At 31.7% G+C, this 16973-nt stretch overlaps 5 protein-coding genes across 7 annotated transcripts; 2 read left to right on the top strand and 3 right to left on the bottom strand.

Annotated features, from left to right (window-relative positions):
- Positions 1 to 59: 59 nt before the first annotated feature.
- Positions 60 to 7169, bottom strand: LOC128394422 (arfGAP with SH3 domain, ANK repeat and PH domain-containing protein-like). 2 transcript variants are annotated; one of them, XM_053354744.1, is made up of 9 exons: positions 6772 to 7169; positions 6354 to 6456; positions 6108 to 6180; positions 4001 to 5919; positions 3790 to 3915; positions 3274 to 3534; positions 2326 to 3001; positions 2033 to 2247; positions 60 to 1938 (listed from the first exon to the last, which is right to left on the bottom strand). In XM_053354744.1, the coding sequence occupies exons 1-9, from the start codon at positions 6774 to 6776 to the stop codon at positions 1720 to 1722; spliced, it is 3597 nt and encodes a 1198-aa protein (XP_053210719.1). In that variant the 5' UTR covers positions 6777 to 7169; the 3' UTR covers positions 60 to 1719. The 2 variants fall into 2 exon arrangements, with proteins under 2 accessions (XP_053210719.1, XP_053210720.1); XM_053354745.1 differs by lacking the exon at positions 3274 to 3534.
- Positions 7170 to 7305: 136 nt separating this feature from the next.
- LOC128394442 (methyltransferase N6AMT1-like) lies at positions 7306 to 8870 on the bottom strand. Of its 2 annotated transcripts, none has more exons than XM_053354766.1 (5): positions 8534 to 8870; positions 8260 to 8413; positions 8090 to 8182; positions 7819 to 7999; positions 7306 to 7733 (listed from the first exon to the last, which is right to left on the bottom strand). In XM_053354766.1, exons 2-5 carry the CDS (start codon positions 8370 to 8372, stop codon positions 7434 to 7436), a joined length of 687 nt encoding a protein of 228 aa, XP_053210741.1. In that variant the 5' UTR covers positions 8373 to 8413; positions 8534 to 8870; the 3' UTR covers positions 7306 to 7433. The 2 variants fall into 2 exon arrangements, with proteins under 2 accessions (XP_053210741.1, XP_053210742.1); XM_053354767.1 differs by having other exon boundaries at positions 8653 to 8870.
- Positions 8871 to 8897: 27 nt separating this feature from the next.
- On the top strand, positions 8898 to 11101 carry LOC128394433 (peptidylglycine alpha-hydroxylating monooxygenase-like). Its single transcript, XM_053354758.1, has 3 exons — positions 8898 to 9190; positions 9669 to 10322; positions 10569 to 11101. Exons 1-3 carry the CDS (start codon positions 9044 to 9046, stop codon positions 10848 to 10850), a joined length of 1083 nt encoding a protein of 360 aa, XP_053210733.1. The 5' UTR covers positions 8898 to 9043; the 3' UTR covers positions 10851 to 11101.
- A 633-nt stretch (positions 11102 to 11734) lies between these two features.
- Positions 11735 to 14596, bottom strand: LOC128394425 (motile sperm domain-containing protein 2-like). The gene is made up of 2 exons (XM_053354749.1): positions 14302 to 14596; positions 11735 to 14044 (listed from the first exon to the last, which is right to left on the bottom strand). The coding sequence occupies exons 1-2, from the start codon at positions 14390 to 14392 to the stop codon at positions 12513 to 12515; spliced, it is 1623 nt and encodes a 540-aa protein (XP_053210724.1). The 5' UTR covers positions 14393 to 14596; the 3' UTR covers positions 11735 to 12512.
- Positions 14597 to 14674: 78 nt separating this feature from the next.
- On the top strand, positions 14675 to 16945 carry LOC128394427 (protein-cysteine N-palmitoyltransferase HHAT-like). The gene is made up of 5 exons (XM_053354751.1): positions 14675 to 14899; positions 15002 to 15174; positions 15348 to 15764; positions 15838 to 16196; positions 16260 to 16945. The coding sequence occupies exons 1-5, from the start codon at positions 14806 to 14808 to the stop codon at positions 16675 to 16677; spliced, it is 1461 nt and encodes a 486-aa protein (XP_053210726.1). The 5' UTR covers positions 14675 to 14805; the 3' UTR covers positions 16678 to 16945.
- The last annotated feature ends 28 nt before the right edge of the window (positions 16946 to 16973 follow it).

Genomic DNA, 16973 nt, shown 5'->3' with positions numbered 1-16973 from the left:
TGTTTCATGGCTGGTGTTTAATTCAAATTTGGTGAAATAAATGAATTCTCATTGACAAATTTTCATTGTGAGAAATTGAATTGTAATTAAATTATTAATGAGTTGACAATTATTACAACATAATTGAATTAGAAAGAGAGATAGAGAGAGAAAAGTCAAAAACATAAAGCAAAAGGTTGAAACATTGAAGGTGGGAAGTGACAAAATAAACATTTACGGCTTGGTTTCAAATAATCAAATTAAATTGTGATTTAATTTGCAACCTCGAGGTGAAAGTTGAAGGTTTTGTCGGAATGACCTTGAAAAAGAAATGAAATCAAGAGAAAGATGTAACTGTTGATTGTAATCAAGTGTTAGTGTTAATCATAGAAATGAATGGTGATTGGTTTCGTTTTGGTTTTTCCTTTTTTTCTCTCATTTCCTTTTCCTATCCACCAGAATCAAAGATGATAATTATGTTAATTAAGATGATGATGAAGGCAAAATGATGATGAGTTTATGGTAAAACTAAAGGCAAAAATGATGTGAATCAAAAATTGAAGATGCAGGAGAGATGAGCAAAACCAGCGAGAATACATTTTACAGTTTAATCTCATCATTAATTGGAGTTAATGATAATTGTTGAAGTTAACAAGATTGTTGATTGACTAGACAGGTTTGTCCGAGCGAGTTAATTATAAATCTGGGAAAGTGAAATATTAGTTTATCGCCAATTGCAATTAGCGGGAAATATTGATCCGCATTTTCTTGGTGTCTTAATTCAGCGTTTCTATCTTCGTTTTTGTTAATTGTTTCTCCTTTTTGATACAATTTGAAATAATTGTAACACTAATTTTTGATTTATGATGATGAAGGTGGGTGATGATTTCTTTAAATATGAATGAATAACAATAAATGGGAATAATTTCAACATTGTTTTCAATTCTCCAAGTGATTAATCTAATCATTATTAAACTGGTGATAAATTTTGGTTTCTTGAATTTGTCAATTTGCTGATTGTTCCTGTTGATTTTTTTGTGTTAAACTGTTGCAATGGGACAGTTAATATGAAGTAAAACATATTCAGAAAATCAACTAATTTTGACAATTAACTGAATTCAATTGGAGGGGTAGTTGTGTTTCTGTGCGTTCCAGGTGAAGGTTAAATTGTTGCAAGTTTATCTGGAAGTACTTGATTGAATGAAATAAAATTTACGGGATTTTATCCGGATAACAATCAGTTAGTAATCAAATTGTAAAATCAAAAAATAATAATAACCATTGATCACAATTAACTATGTGTTTAGTTGGGATTATGTTGTTGCTTGGATAAAGTTTGATGTGTTTAGATCATCACCTTTTAGAAGATGTTTGAATTTCAAGCCAGAAAAGCGATGAATATTGCAGATTAATCTGTTCCATCAAAATTATCGCAATTATGATTCGCTTTTTGTTGAGCATAATCAGGAAACAATGACAACTGATAATTATTAAAATTGGACGAATACGAAAGAGAGTTTGTTTAAAAATGGTAACTAAAACATGGAAAATCCAATGAATGTGGCATTTGTTTTGGTTTTTCAGTAATTAAAAGAATCTGGAACTGATTTTTTAACGTTAATGATGGAAAATGAAGATAACAATTAGATGAATTGATGAAATTTTTGAGTATATGAACGTTGCTATGTTGCCTTTTCGACCGGGTGATTGATTAATTTCCTAGATTAAATCCAAAGGTTTTCAATTGGATAACAGTTGAACAAAACTAGTTGGAAAAACGCCTTTTCTATCGGGGTCACCTTCGACTACTCCTTCCATCCAGTCATCATCATCAGTCTTTTCACTTAAAATTAAAATTATTTCACCTTCTTTGAATGTTAATTCATCATCTCTTTCAGCTTCACAATCATAAAGTGCTTGACATCTACGAATGCGACCTGTTGCAATGTCAGTTCGTTGCTATTGATTGAATTTCAACAAAAATAAAAAATAGAGATTATAAGAAAGTTGGACTAAGTATTTAAATCGTAATTGTAAAAAATCAGATTGGTACCTTTCTTGGAGGTGGTACAGGTAAACTACGTGCAACTAGTTCAGAATCAATTGTTGTCACTGTTGGTTGTATTGATGGTGGTGATATCGAAGTTAGTTTTTCAATTGATTGGCCATTGCTTAATCTACGATTTGATTGTTTGGATGTTTGAATTGGTGTTGTACCAGTTTTTACCGACAATTTACTCTCTAAATCTCTTAAATTACCCGACGAACCTGAAGAAAGTTGAGAAAAAATAGATAAAATTAGCAAGTGTGTACATGGAAACACTAAAGAAAATGTTAATTAATTACCATAGAGGTAACCGTGGTGAGGTGATCTAATCGACGGAGGACCAATGGTTGTTGATCGATTTAAAGCTTGTGAGGTGGAAAGGGGAGATGGTACATTGATTGGAGAGGGTTTTAAGGAAGATGGAGCTTTGGTTTCGGAGGAAGGGTCGTTTTTAAATGTAACTGCAAGTTCAGCCGAAATATCTTTCCACTGAGTAACTTTCTGCATAAGTGCACTAGTATCACTGGTCGCCCTTGAGTGTAGATAAAGACGTCCAGCTCGAGAAATTGACATTTTACCATCAGATGAAGATGGAGATTTGGATGAGGCTACAGAGGAGGGAGATTCATTTTGGTTGGCGGTGGTAATAGCAGTAGAGGTAGAATGTGATTCATTGGGTTTTTCTTCAACTGAGTATTGTCCTTGTCGTGTAGACACTAAACTGGTTGTTGGGGTGGTAATTGAAGAGGTTGTTGTTGTTACTTTGGGTGCTTTTGGTGCTTTCTTTTTTATACTTCCACTGTTACCAAATAATGAGATTATCTTTCCTTTACCTGGTGTGTGTTTGAGGTCTTGATTAGTTGTAGTTGAGGTTAATGTTGATGTTAAAGGTGATTCACTGCCAGCAGCACTTGATGGACGTGAACGATTTATGAAACTAGAGGGAAGTTGAAACTGTGGTTGGTGACTTGTTGGCTGTTGGGGTGTAAAAGGGAAATGAGAAAACAACAATTAGTAATCAGAAATCAATACAATGTATTAAAAAAATTGAATATTAGACCATATTGATATGGAAGTAAAAAAGTCTATTTACAGAGAAAATAAAAGGTAAAAGCAAAAGCAAATATTGTATTTAAAAAAAAACGATCGGAAAAAAAGACAATCAAAATAATGGAGAAGCAAATTTGGTGACAAAAAAATTGTTTGATTGATTTGTGTTGTTTGTGTTAGTTGAGGAGATTAATTACCAGATTAGTATAATCAATTTTTAATTGTGGTAGATGTTCAACGGACAATGACTGATCCAGGGAGGAAAATAAACACACTTCTTCATCTTCATCATCATCTTCACCTTCTCGCTTTGAGGTCAACTCACTCGACGCTCTGTTTGGTGAACTAATAACAAGATCAGCAGTTGTTGAGCCATTTAAAAATAATCGTCTAATATCAGTGTTTGTGTTACTATTGTCATCAGAAAATAACCATTCGTAGCATTGTTTGGTCATTAACTGAACACATTATAGTGGGACACAGTTAGTTTAATATGATGAATTATGATGGACAATTAAATGAGGAAACAATTTAAATTGTTGTAACAGGTTGTTGTTTGGTTGAGGGTTTTGTTTTGTGGGTAAAGGAAAAGGAGACAAGTATTTTTAGTGTTATAAATGAAAAGCAAGTTAGTTCAAAGGTAAAAGTGACGAATGACAGTTACTACAATTAAAACAGAATTGGAAATAATCAAATTAAGAGTACAAGCTTACCTTTTCATCAATAATATCCTCATCACTAAAATCTGTTAAAATATCTTCCATGGGTACCGATGGAAGACCCCAGTCAGTGTTAACATTTTCGAATAAATTTTTCTTGTTAGCATTAGCATGTTCCAACTGTTGATTAAAAAGGATAATATAATATAATAGATGAAAATTATACATAAATAGGGAGAAAGGGAGAGATGTAGAAAATACTCACCAATTCGATTAGATTAGAAAGCTCCTTTTCTTTAGCTAATTGTAGAGGTGTTTTACCTTCGTTGTTTTTAATTGAAGGATTAGCTCCACATCGGAGTAATATTTTCATACATTCACTTTGGTTATGAAGGACACAATAGTGTAAAGGTGTGTTACCTTGTCGATTTTTAATATTTAGATCGGCATTATTTTGTGCCAAAAAGTCAATTATGTGAAGGGATGTACCATCTTCTCGAGAAATGGCAATATGAAGACTCGCTTCACTATTACCGGTGAAACTGGGCAAGGTCCAGTTAAGGTTACCACCTTCAACGAATACTTGTAACACTTGGTAAATGTTTCGAGATAAAATTGCTTGTTCAAGATCATTTTTAAGATCGTTAACATCACCACTACAGGAACGAAGGGCAAACTTTTTATCAACATATTTGGTTCGTATAAAATCAAATCGTTCATCCATTGAACTGGTTGGTTGTAGTTTTCTAGTTGGATCTAAAATGGCTTCCATTATATCATTGAAACCAGCATTGGACATGACTCGAGCAAGTAAAAGCTGAGAGGTTCCAATATTATCAAGGGTCAATGATTGAACTCTAGAAATATGGACACCTAGATCACGATGGATTCCGGAACATTCAATACAAAGGACAACACCAAAATTGGTAGATAACCAGGTTGGATCTTTGGTAGATGCACAATCGACACACTTTTCATTGCCAGGAAGTTTGAGAACTTGATTTATTACACTTTGTCTCAATTCAATTAACGATTGAGAAGCATGATTACCCGATCGGTAAGATCCTCCCATAAGAGATGAACTGTCCAGTGAGACGGGAGCAGAATCGAATTCCTTTTTCAAAGCATTCTCTTTGCTGTTCAATAAAACCGAGATCCAGGCCTCACATTCATTTTCGTCTTCCGCTTGAAATCGATAGGTACGATCACAAGAAACTAGATCAAAAAATTTCTTCTCATCGGGAACGGGTTTAACCTGACAGGTTAAAAGGTTCACTTTGGTTGGTGCTTTCGATTCATCGGAATGATGGACATAAAGATAACCATCTTTAACTTCACACCGTCGTTTAAACCAAACTTTAACTTTCATTTTACCTTCAGATTTTTTCAAAAGGTAACCAAGCTTGTAGACACCATAATTTTTGTTCCCTTGAATTTGATGGAGAGTATAACCGCCTCGACTTTCACGACGATCAACAGTTGATGTACCCGAATGACTTAATTGGTTAAAGGTAATGTTGTTTAGATCCTTTGATTGTTGTCCATCAATAGAAGGAGAAGTTGATCGTAGAAGAGTTCGAAGTTCAATTAGACTTTTTCTCTCTTCGTCTCGTCGTTGTTTAATTGTTTGTAAATTACTGGAAAGCTCAGCGATGTAGTAATTAAAATGTTCGATAGTCTTAAGGCCATCCTGGAAGTAGCTCGTTTGAGCATGATAATAGTCGATTAGGTGGGATAACAATTCAACACTTGTTTTGGTCTTAATTTCATTCACTTTGATTAAATACTCGCATAAAGTGAGTTGTAAAAGTTTTCTCTCTTTGTCACATTCTTCATCTACATGTGAACTGTCACTTTTAAAATGTCCAGATTCTTTAGCTTGAGATTTTTTCTCTTTTTCAATTTTGGCCAATTTTGATTCATAATCTCGATAAGCCTTATCAAAAGGCTTCTTTAGATCTCCTTTAGCTCCTTTCAAATCCCCTTTAAGAATATTTTCCAAAGGAAACATGACAATATTTTTCATACTTTGCATCAAAGTTCCCAACAAATTTGACAATTCTTTGGTAACAATGGCGAATTTTTTGAATGCAGCTCCAATCTCAAATTCATTGTCTTTAAACTCGGCATTTTCACCCAACTTATCCAATACCTTAGAAAGGTAAACTTCATTATCACAGTGAGCTGGAAGAGTGAAGAAGTAAAAAAGAAGATTAAGAGAAAAAAAAACATCATTAATGGTGAAAGAAACAAAATATAATCAAATTTTAAAAAAGAAACATTAACTCAAACAGGAACAGAAAGAAAAGACAAAATTGAATTATTTGAGTTCAATCAGATGATTCGGATAATTTTCACTCGCGTCAACTTACAATTACCACTGTTATGAATCGCTTTCAGAGCTTTCTTCATTTTCATCAATCCCTCTCTGTCAGAGTCCAGCATCTAAATAAAAAGAAGAAGAAGATACAATTAAAATCAATTATACACTAATAAACATAGAGAAACCAATCAGGTTTATTATTAGTTACATTAGAAGCTTTTTTGGCAATAGCTTCATGTTTACACTTAGTATCCTATCTTCATCTCATACTCTTTCATCTTCTGATTTAACTTACATTTTCATTTTGAATAATATCCATGTATTTTTCAACAAATTTGATAACCACCATTTCTGATGAATTAAAAATTTGTGTTAAATCTTTTTGCATCTGTTGTTCACTGTTGAGAAAGAAATAAAAAGAATAGAATATATTAATAAAAAGAGAATAGAAAAAAAAATGAAAAAGAAAAAATTAGTAAGAGAGATACAAGAACAAAATCGCATTACAATACACATATCATGTTAAATATACTTATTACAATTGTAATAAATACTTTACAAGTAAAGGACAAACGAGAGAATATAATTTACATTAAGAATAATAGAACAGAAATTGTTAAATCATCGTAATTAGATAATAAATTTAGACCAAATTAACAATAGGAATAAGTAGATGCGAGAAAAGGTGTAATATCCACAATGAGACCGCTTACCTCATGTTTCTTACTTGAAGATGATTTGGAATCCCTTTGGATTAGATTAAAGTAGGATAACAATTAATCACTTGTAAAATAAAGACTATCCACTAAATTGGATAAATATCAAAACTATCATTTAATTTAATCGAAAATTGTCAAATCAATTACATGTTTAGTTTAGTGTTTACACAAAAATGTCAATGATTTTAATTTCTGTCTACATTTAGACCCGAACGACTTTGGCTCCATCTTTTGTTATTTTTTGTTATTCTTTTTTCGTGTGAGTTTGAAAACTTTTCAAATTGAAACTTGATTGTCAATCGAAATTAATTTAATCTCTTTTTGAGTGATTAACTTAAATTCGAGTGATTATTATGGGTAATTTTTACCCATAACTCGAAAATCACTTGAGTTGAGTTTTTTTACGTTCTCTTTCAGATTCTTGTGGTTGTTAATGTTTTCTGATTTCTTTTCTCAATAGTTATAGATTTAGGTAACAATTAGTGTAAATCAGTTTTATGAATTAACTTTTGTCTCCATTGTTGATCATTAAGGTTTAACAGGTTTGGTTAAGATTCATTTTAATTAGTATAATTTCAGCTGGTAACTGGTTTTGTTTTGTTTTGTTTTTCTCTCTCACTTTAAGTGTTAATCATTTTGTCAAATCAGCTGATGATTTAGGAGATTTTTAATTTTCCTATGGATTGAGTTAATTGTTGTGATTTTTTCTTTCTAAATCTGAGAACAATTAAATGTTCATTGAGACATTTTCTTTTGATAACAATTTCATCTAATTTGATGTTTACTTTTTCCAATATCTCAATAACTTCATCCGGTTGATTCTCTTGGCTTAATAAGAGATAAATTAATCCATCATCAGCAATTACATTGATTATTGTTTCGATAAATTTGTCAATCACTCGACGACCTTTGATTCCTCCAGCCCATGATTTGGTCAATAAATTGTCACTTTCAATCTAAAAAGAAATAAACAAAAACAATTAGAATATCGTAAGAAAAAATTTTCAATCAATTAAGCTTAATTGTTGCTCATTCTCTCACCTCACAATCATCTGTAGGCACATAAGGTGGATTGAAGACAATTAAATCAACATTAGATTGTAATCGATGTTCCAATGAATCAATTAAATTGGTTAACACAATTTCAGGTGAATAAATGAGATTATTGAGGTTAAATGTTTCTTTACAAGCGATACCAGCATTCGGATTAACATCAGTACAACTGAAAAGATTATCACCAGGATTAGTTTTCTTGTTAATCAACAGCAACAATTATACTTAATTGTGAATAGAAATGTAAACAATTACTAACATGAAGTAAGAAAAGCCATTGACACCAAGGTGTTTACTTAAAGCCGACGTAATAATCCCCGAACCAACACCGATCTCCAAACAAATAGTAGGTCTTTAGAAGACAAATAAACAGTTAATGAGAGAAACAATTAAATTGTGATGAAACTGATACAACAATTAAACACTTACCTTGCATCTTTAATTAATTGTAAATCTTTTTCCAAGCCATCTAACAATAAGAAACTATCTTCTGATGGCTCATAAACAAATCCATTGGCAGTTGAATAAAACGGAGTTTCCATTGGATTTAATCAATTTAATCGATCACCAGTCACCAGTGGATCTTTAATTGTCACCAGTAGAGGAACAATTTATAAATCAAAGGAAAAGAATTGAAAAAAACAAGTCAACAATTAGTAGAGAAACAATTTCACCAACAAAAACAATTCTCATCAACTGTTACCTTGACGACAACAATTTGAGAGGGATTAATGTTGAGATTAACTTTAATTGTGAACACCAAATTCACGGGAATTTAAATTAATTTCAATTGGAAAGTGAATTCAGTTAACATTGATTAACCTTTTGTTTTTAATTGTGATCAAGAGGAAGAAGGAGAAGAAAAAAACTCAAAGGTAATTTAAAGATTGGTGAAGAATTGAAACAAAATTGATTGTTCATCTTTCACTGTTCATGTTTTAAATTGTTCCATGGTTGTTGAGCTCCAGTGATTAATTTGTTAACAATTTAATCTAAATTGTTTCAATAACAGAATCTCATCTTTTTACTTTGCTGGTTTCCAATTGTTGCAAATGTTGTTCATCTGGTTGTTAGAGCTCATGAGTGATGTTGACACTTGTTACAGAACATGAATTCTAAGTGATTGTTTCATTTTCCCTTTTAGACACAAAATTGTTAACAATTAAATGGTTAACCAATTTTACCATTTTTAATTTATTTCCACAATTTAACCATGTTCTCTTTTAGTTTAATTAACTGTGGTAATTTAATCTATCCTAAGATGAGATGGACTTTTCTTATTGTTTGTCTATTCCAGTCATCTTTTGGCTTTCAGGTGAAACATTTGCCTATGTTAATGCCCAATGTTCAGCCAACTCAGGTAAGATTTTCACCTTAATTTAATTAATTTAATTGTTTCAATTACCTTTAAGTTATTTCAGATTCTTTCCTTCACCAATTCCTTACCATATCATTAATTTAATCACCTTTTTTGTCAATTAAATGTTCCATTCTAATTTCTATAATTCTCCATATTGTTGGATAGCCAATATTTACCTTTAACCAGCATCATTTTTTATTCTCTTTCCAATTACTTAACCTTTTCTATGTCATTTATAATCGATGATTATTGATTGATTATCTTTACAATTTGTGTAAATGTCTGTGGTGAATTAATTTTTAATTGTTTATCCATAAAAATCTAATAGAAATGAAACAAAATATTCTAAAGCTCTTTGACCTTTTATGCTCTGCTGGTCATGAGTTTCTTAAGTTGTGGATCATTTTTAATAACAAGCAGCCATTTTCTTTTTAATTTTCTTCTATTTAATTTTGTTCTTTTTTCTTTTTTTTAACAGAAAGACACCTATTTGTGTACAGCATTTAAAATGCCCCAAAAAGAGACCGAATATGTGATTGAATTTCTTCCAAATGCCACCATGGCCACAGCTCATCATATCTTAATCTATGGGTGTAAAGTGCCGGGTTATTATGAGAGAGATACTCCTCGAGCTGTTTGGGATTGTGGTGAAATGTCCAGTTCTTCGGGCACTCAATCAGCATATCGACGATCATCTGTCTGTTCTGGAGCTTCATCAATCATTTATGCTTGGGCTATGGATGCACCGGAACTTATATTACCTCAATCGGTTGGATTTAAGGTTGGAAAAGGGACCGACATCAATTTCCTAGTATTACAAGTCCATTATGCTCATGTCGATAAATTTATTGCCGGGGAAACCGATTCATCGGGTATAACACTTTCCATGGTTCCAGGTCATGCCAATATTGTCACCAAACGAGCTGGAGTCCTGCTCCTTGGGACCAGTGGTCTGATTCCGGCAAATTCATATGAACACATGGAAACAACTTGTACCATCTCTCAACCCATTGAATTACACCCATTCGCTTTTCGTACCCATACCCATAAATTGGGTAAAGTTGTGTCAGGTTGGTTTGTGCGAGATGGAAATTGGCAATTAATCGGTAAACATGACCCTCAAAAACCACAGGTAACAATCAATTTAATCTTGATCAATTCTCCACTTCATTCATCATCCGTATCCTGTTATTATCATTTCAAAATGTCAAATTTTCTATCTGTTTTGTTTCCATGTTACCTTGTTATCTTGTTAATCAAATCACTTGTCAAAAATATAATAGAAAAGAGAGAAAAAAAATCCCAACAATCAAAGTTGTTAACAACCATTTAATAGATACAATTAACTCAATAATCTCTCTCTCTCTTTTTCTATTAGATGTTTTATCCAATTTCTGAAGAATCGATTGTCATCAAACAAGGTGATATTGTCGCAGCTCGATGTACAATGGATAATTATTTACCTTTTATGGTCTCAATTGGATCTACCGGTGATGATGAGATGTGTAACTTTTACCTAATGTATTGGGTTGATGGAGATGATGAATTGCATCGTAAATATTGTTTCTCCCCTGGTCCACCCCTTTACTATTGGTCCACTGATCCTTTGTTACAGGGTAAAATCTCAAATGCTGTTGATCGAATGGCAAGTGAATTATAAGGAAACTAATCAACTTTAAGATAATTAAACGTAAACCTTGTCATCTCATATCAAATGCAATTCGTGATGAAGGAGAAACGAATCAAAAACAACAGAGACTGAGAAATTAACAAAGAATCATGACAATCATCATTCCAAGTCAACTAAATTTAATCATGAAAATTTATTCTTCCTCTTCTTATTGAAAACAAATTTCCTGAAACGACCTTAATCCAGTTCCATTCCATGACAATTTACTAAATCACCTGAATCTATCTAAGTACCTGAATAAGAAAAGGAGACATTTAACAAAAAATACATTCGTAATTCATCAAAATTCACTAATTATAGTCCAATAATCATCTTCAGAAAATATAATCAACCAGAAGTGAATAATTTAACCACTTTACTGCACAATTAACAATTTAACACTTGATCATTACAATAGATCATTTTTTTTCCTGTTGAAATTTAATCAAAAGACTGAATCAAGTAAACTGTTAATGGTTATCCAAGTAAGTGGATTAAAATTATTTGATGAGGAAAAAAATCATTCATCAACTTAATTGTTATCACTCATCTTAACAATAATTTAATTGTAATTTTCCCACCAGAGCGAAACTTTTAACTTTTCATCAATGTCAAATCAACCTGACCAATCATATTTATTTAATTATTTATTTAATTGTTTATTTTAATTGTAATTTATTGTGATTACTTCGTTATTTTATTTTCCCGATTGTTGTGTTCATATCGATATGTTTTAATTTTAGCTTGAAAAATTAACTCTGCTGATTTAATATTAATTGTACAAAAAACTGTTTCATATTTTTCGGATAATTGTTATCATCATCTTCCTGTTAACAGTTAATCATTATAAAGTTATCAATCTTCTGAATAAATGGTTAATAATCAACAACTGATTTATTAATTTTTCAGTTACACAATATAACGAAATTAAAGATAATCGTACAATTAAAATACAAAAATTAACAATAAACGTAAATGATATTAATTGAAATGATAAGAAAAAGAAATTACAATCAAAGAAAAGTGATTAAAATTTGTGACTGATTTAGAAGAGAAAGAAAATCAAAAATATGACAAAAATTAAAGAAATTGATTTAGTTAATTGAAGGATAATTGGTAATCAAACTGCTTGGTAATTATTGTTTTCCATGTTGAGTTGATTAAACTTTTTGTTTGCTATAGCTTGTTTACTTTTACATGATTAATTGGTTGATTGTAGTTAATCAAATATCACAATCCATTGATCAAAATTTACAATAATCCAAATAATCAAAAAAGTTTCAAGGTGAGTATGAAAATTTGTGACCTCTCATCATCTAAACAAGTAATTAACTTTTAGATTAAGCAAATTTTTGAGAGAAAAAAAAACTCCTTAAATTACAATTTAATTAATTATCACTTGATCACTTGATTTAGTCCCATGAAACGTGAATATTAAACATTGGTTGCTCGTCACATCAGCTACAATTGAATTAACGATCAAAATAAGTGATTCAGCCTCTCGACAATTTATCATTTGCTTTGAATGGTCAAGGTAAGTGAGTTAATTGTCCAAAAAAATTGTAGCCTCATCATGGTAAATGTTTAAGTTAATCAAAAGGTAATTTCTTTGTTCATTCTAACAGGTAAATCAATCATTTGAAGATTAACAGATTATTGGTCCGATGAAATTAAGGTTGCGTTGTTTCGTAGGTAACGAACAGTTTTGAGGTCCGAATGAGTGGCCAGAAAGTAGGACATGATTATGATGAAAAATGTTATCGTGATGCTGAATATGAGTGAAGTTTTATTATGTTGACTCTCGAAGGAAATATATTTTTTCTGAAGAACTGCCATTCGTTGGTGTATATGGAGTTGCTGTTGCTTCTTCGAGTCTTGTTCATCTTCACGGGCCTTGAAATGGACTCGATGGACTTTCTTTTTCTCACCAGTTGAGCTTTTGTTAATTTTACAGGTAATACAATGAGATTTGATCAATTGTTTATTTTCTTCATCCTGATTGCACCATAGATTGTAAAATTCTGAACCAGTCATTGATTTTACAGTAACGGGTTGACTTTCAATCAAAATTTTGTCAATTTTATTATTTCGGACGATACCTTCGAGTCCAATCAATCGGACAAGATTAACTTTAAATGTTGATTTGGGTAAAATTAATCCAATTGCAGGGGTCACTCGGTATTTTAGGCTATTGTTGGACTTGATTTTAAAGGCAATCACCTTATCACAGATATTATGGATTAACAGTTGACTTGACAAATGTTCATTATCCAAGTTATCAGAAAATATTAACTGATTTGGTTCAATGATCAAGTAGGTTTGGTTCATTTCTGGTGCTTCTTGTGTAACTTCAATAGCTGTTGTTTTGATTAAATTGTCATTTGCTTTCTCATCATACATATTTGTTGGATTGATATAAGTTTTACCCTCGGTTTCTTTATCAGGTATCGACATCTCTGTAAATATTGAGACAATCTTGTCAATTTGCTGATTATTTAATTCATCAGCTTTCAACAGCATTTCCTCCAGTTTGGGAGCACCTTTAGGAGAGTAACGATAATCTCGAGTACATGATCCACCCAGGAAATCAGGTAAATTATTCTCATCGACATAATCAAAAATTTGTGGTCCTTTGCCGAATTTGATGATTCCCATGTTCTCCTTTGGTACCAAGGAAAGGGCAACCTTTTGGATGGCGTTTAAATACCAGGGAAGATTATAGATGAGGACATACTTGATGGAATAGGGAAAGTAATTGGTTCCAGTGTCGGTGAAATATTTCAAAAAGGTCCAATCAATACTTGAAGTAGAAGCACCAGTAAGGTCAAAGATCATACCGATACCATTTCCATTAGTGAAAGAATCCATTTTATCCAGCAAATGGATTACATATTGTCGAAGAATATTTTCCATCTCTGGTATCTTTCGATACTTAGAAACACGAAGATAGACAACAGGGTGACCTTCCCTGTCACATTCATAAGGAAAAAGTAAACTGCTAGTGAAAATTTCAACAGGGAAATTATAATCTTTCATTGATCTCAGGTTCATTTCTTTTCTCCAACAAAGAGCAGCTCTTAACGCCTTATAACCAAGATCAACTTTCCTTTTAGAAATCAATAAAAATCTCTTCACAAACCAATCATCATTCAACACTCGCTTATAATCAGTCTCATCGAATAAATCTGTAAAATAAAAAAGAAATAAAACCAAAGATAATCACAACACAATTACCAAAAAACAGAAACAAAATAGAAAACAAAATGGACCAGAAAAAAAAGAAAACAAGAATAGAATAGAAAACAAATAAACGTCACCAAAGGGATAAACAAGCAAAACGATAGTAATCAAATTAATCGGAATCCGAAAAGAAGGCCAATCAAATGAGACGGAAGAGAAATAATGAAACAATTTACTTAATAAATTAACCAAAATAACTGACCTGGATCTTTTCTGTAATCATCTTCAATAGATTGGCGAATCTGTTTAACTGCTTCACCACTTCGATTGGTCCTTTCCTTGTTGTTGGACATAATTCCCAAAAGAAAACACAGAGAGAACAACAAGTAGAATATAAAGAAAAGGAAAACACTTTTCTCAAAAGTCACTGTTCAAGTGAATCAACATTAGAATTGAAATTGAGTAATTAACAAAAATAAAAGTAAAAAATAAAGAAACAAAAATTGAGGAAAAAAATGGTTCCTCAATTTCATCAAGAACAAGGTAACATCAGGATGAAACGAAAGTCACAAGATGTTCGGCTTAGCATTTCCACTTTCAGCTTATTCTTTTCGGCTTGAGATTCGCGGCTCACTCATTCCATGCACATGTTACCTCATTCAGCTTGAGTGTCAACATGGAGTTTAAATGATTGTTATTGTTGTTTAATTGTTGCCATTTAAATTCAGTGATGTGATTAGAGTGTCACATTTATGAATTTATCAAAATGATTGACAAAAACATTGAATCTTTGGTTTGTTTTGCCTGTTGGAGTTTCTTTGCTTTCTATTCACTGTATTTATTTGGATCAGTTATTGATGGTAAGTGTTTATTTTGATTCTTTTGATTGAGTTAATTAATTGATTTGCTTTTTTTCTTGCTTATTTTTTCATCTAATTTAAATTTTCTTGGGGTTTCTTTAGTTATTAAAGATGATTTAGATTCGCGAGACCTTGAGAAAGGTTGGTTTCTCTCCAGGTATCGAGACGTTACTGACGTCGAGTGGCACATTTTAAAGTATCTCAATCTTAATTATTTATTCATCTTTGTTGGTCATATTCTTGTCTCACAATTAACATGGAAATACATTCCTCAGGTAAGTAATTGATATTCCTCTAATTGTTACCTTTGGGTTAGTATGAGTCACTTGAGAGAAAAACATTGGAGTGAAGCGGGAAAAGGAAATTGTTTTTCTTTCGTTTCTAATATTCTGTTGGATTAATTATTCTTTTAAATTGTTTTTATTATTTTTTTTCTAATTTCTATTAGCTTTCTTTATCTGTGATGATCACCTATGGAACTATTTGTATATGGATTGTCCTTGGAAAACTTGCAGTTGTTATTGTTTACCTCAATATTTTCGCTGCTTATCTAATCCATCTGATTAGAAAGCCACTTCTTTGTCATTTATTTTTCATCTTCGTACTTATCATGGCTCAGAGACCTTTATTCAGAGATCAGATTAGCCTTAGATTTGATCATGATCTTCGTAAATTGTTTATATTTGACATTCTTTTAAATTGGCTGAATGCTAAGTGTTTAAGCTTCTCATTAGACAGAATCGAAACCTCTGGACGTTGGGCTAATCCTTACGAAGACGACAATTTAACAATGATTTATGCTTATTGTCTTTACTTTCCCACCTTAATTTTCGGACCTATGCACCAATATTCATCGTTTTTAACAGTGAGTTTAACATCTCAAGTTGATTCGCTTTTCAATTGAAGTTTTCCCTCTAAATTTGTTCTCTTACTTTTAGAATATGGTTTTTCGAGTTGATTGGAATTCAAGGAAATTTATCTTATGCCTCAAACGATTATTCCAATTACTTATCTACGCTGTTATCTACGATATTCTGAACCACTACATCTATTCAACAGCATTAACTTATCGAATGAGCCTTGTTTGGAAACTCGACTCATCGACACTTTGTGCTTTCGCTTATTCTTTAATCATCATGTTCTACCTTAAATACTTAATCATGTACGGTTACTCAGAAGCTTTTGGTAATATGGACGGAATTTCCCTTGCACCTCCGCCCAAATGTGTCTCAACGATTCACTTATCCTCTGATCTTTGGCGACACTTTGACCGTGGACTTCATCTTTGGCTTGTCAAGTAAGAATGGCTTGAGAATTTACTTTAATTGTTACAATAATTTCTTTTGATTTTTCCCCATAGATACTATTACAAACCAATTCTTTCCCTTGGTAGTAATATTTTGGTCAAAATTTTCGCAATGTCCATTTGCTTTTCAATAGTCGCCGTTTGGCATGCACTTAGTGGCGATGTAATTGTTTGGTGTATGCTCAATTTCTGTGCTGTTGCAATCGAATTAACTGGAATTAACGTTCGACGATTATTTTTCAATAATTTTGAAACACAATTATCAACCAAAGCAATTAAAAGATGGAAATCACTGATTGCTGCTCCATTTTATATCATAATGATAATTACAAACACTTTTTTCTTGGCCAACACTCAAATTGGACTTCACTTATTTAAGAAAGTTTTATTCTCATTCCCATATCCAGCTCTTCCCGTTTTAATAATCGCATACACAGCCTGTCATGTGTCTATCGAATTGAAAGAATTTTAATTTAAATCAAAAGAGAAAACAAAACAAAGGCCAATACAAATCACCAACAATCAACAAATCTCATAAAAGAAAATCAAAACTTTCACTTCCTTGTAAACAAAAAAATCTCTCGCTATTATTATTGTTAACTAATGTCAACTATTCATTCATATTTAACTTTTCAAAATCTATTCACCCTAATCATTGGTAATATTTGTCATAATTATCAACATTCTATCTCAGTGACAATTAATTCATTAGCAATAAACTGATTAACTGTTAAACAAAATCTAAATTCACTTGATCATTTTGACAGA

Source organism: Panonychus citri, unplaced genomic scaffold (assembly GCF_014898815.1).
Source record: "Panonychus citri isolate SS breed McGregor unplaced genomic scaffold, ASM1489881v1 Contig00139, whole genome shotgun sequence".
NCBI classification, from domain to species: Eukaryota; Metazoa; Arthropoda; class Arachnida; order Trombidiformes; family Tetranychidae; genus Panonychus; species Panonychus citri.
This window is presented reverse-complemented; position numbering and strand designations above follow the sequence as displayed.

Coding starts and splice junctions, on each gene's coding strand:
- LOC128394425 (XM_053354749.1), bottom strand. CDS start 14,392: ATGTCCAACAACAAGGAAAGGACCAATCGAAGTGGTGAAGCAGTTAAA. Junction 14,045..14,301: donor TGATTACAGAAAAGATCCAG/GTCAGTTATTTT, acceptor TTTATTTTACAG/ATTTATTCGATGAGACTGAT.
- LOC128394427 (XM_053354751.1), top strand. CDS start 14,806: ATGATTGACAAAAACATTGAATCTTTGGTTTGTTTTGCCTGTTGGAGT. Junction 14,900..15,001: donor ATTTGGATCAGTTATTGATG/GTAAGTGTTTAT, acceptor GGGTTTCTTTAG/TTATTAAAGATGATTTAGAT. Junction 16,197..16,259: donor CTTCATCTTTGGCTTGTCAA/GTAAGAATGGCT, acceptor TTTTCCCCATAG/ATACTATTACAAACCAATTC.
- LOC128394442 (XM_053354766.1), bottom strand. CDS start 8,372: ATGGAAACTCCGTTTTATTCAACTGCCAATGGATTTGTTTATGAGCCA. Junction 8,000..8,089: donor AATGGCTTTTCTTACTTCAT/GTTAGTAATTGT, acceptor TAATCTTTTCAG/TTGTACTGATGTTAATCCGA. Junction 7,734..7,818: donor TGCCTACAGATGATTGTGAG/GTGAGAGAATGA, acceptor ATTTCTTTTTAG/ATTGAAAGTGACAATTTATT.
- LOC128394422 (XM_053354744.1), bottom strand. Junction 5,920..6,107: donor GATTCATAACAGTGGTAATT/GTAAGTTGACGC, acceptor TCACTCTTCCAG/CTCACTGTGATAATGAAGTT. Junction 3,916..4,000: donor TTTCTAATCTAATCGAATTG/GTGAGTATTTTC, acceptor TTTAATCAACAG/TTGGAACATGCTAATGCTAA.
- LOC128394433 (XM_053354758.1), top strand. CDS start 9,044: ATGTTCTCTTTTAGTTTAATTAACTGTGGTAATTTAATCTATCCTAAG. Junction 9,191..9,668: donor CCAATGTTCAGCCAACTCAG/GTAAGATTTTCA, acceptor TTTTTTTAACAG/AAAGACACCTATTTGTGTAC. Junction 10,323..10,568: donor ATGACCCTCAAAAACCACAG/GTAACAATCAAT, acceptor TTTTTCTATTAG/ATGTTTTATCCAATTTCTGA.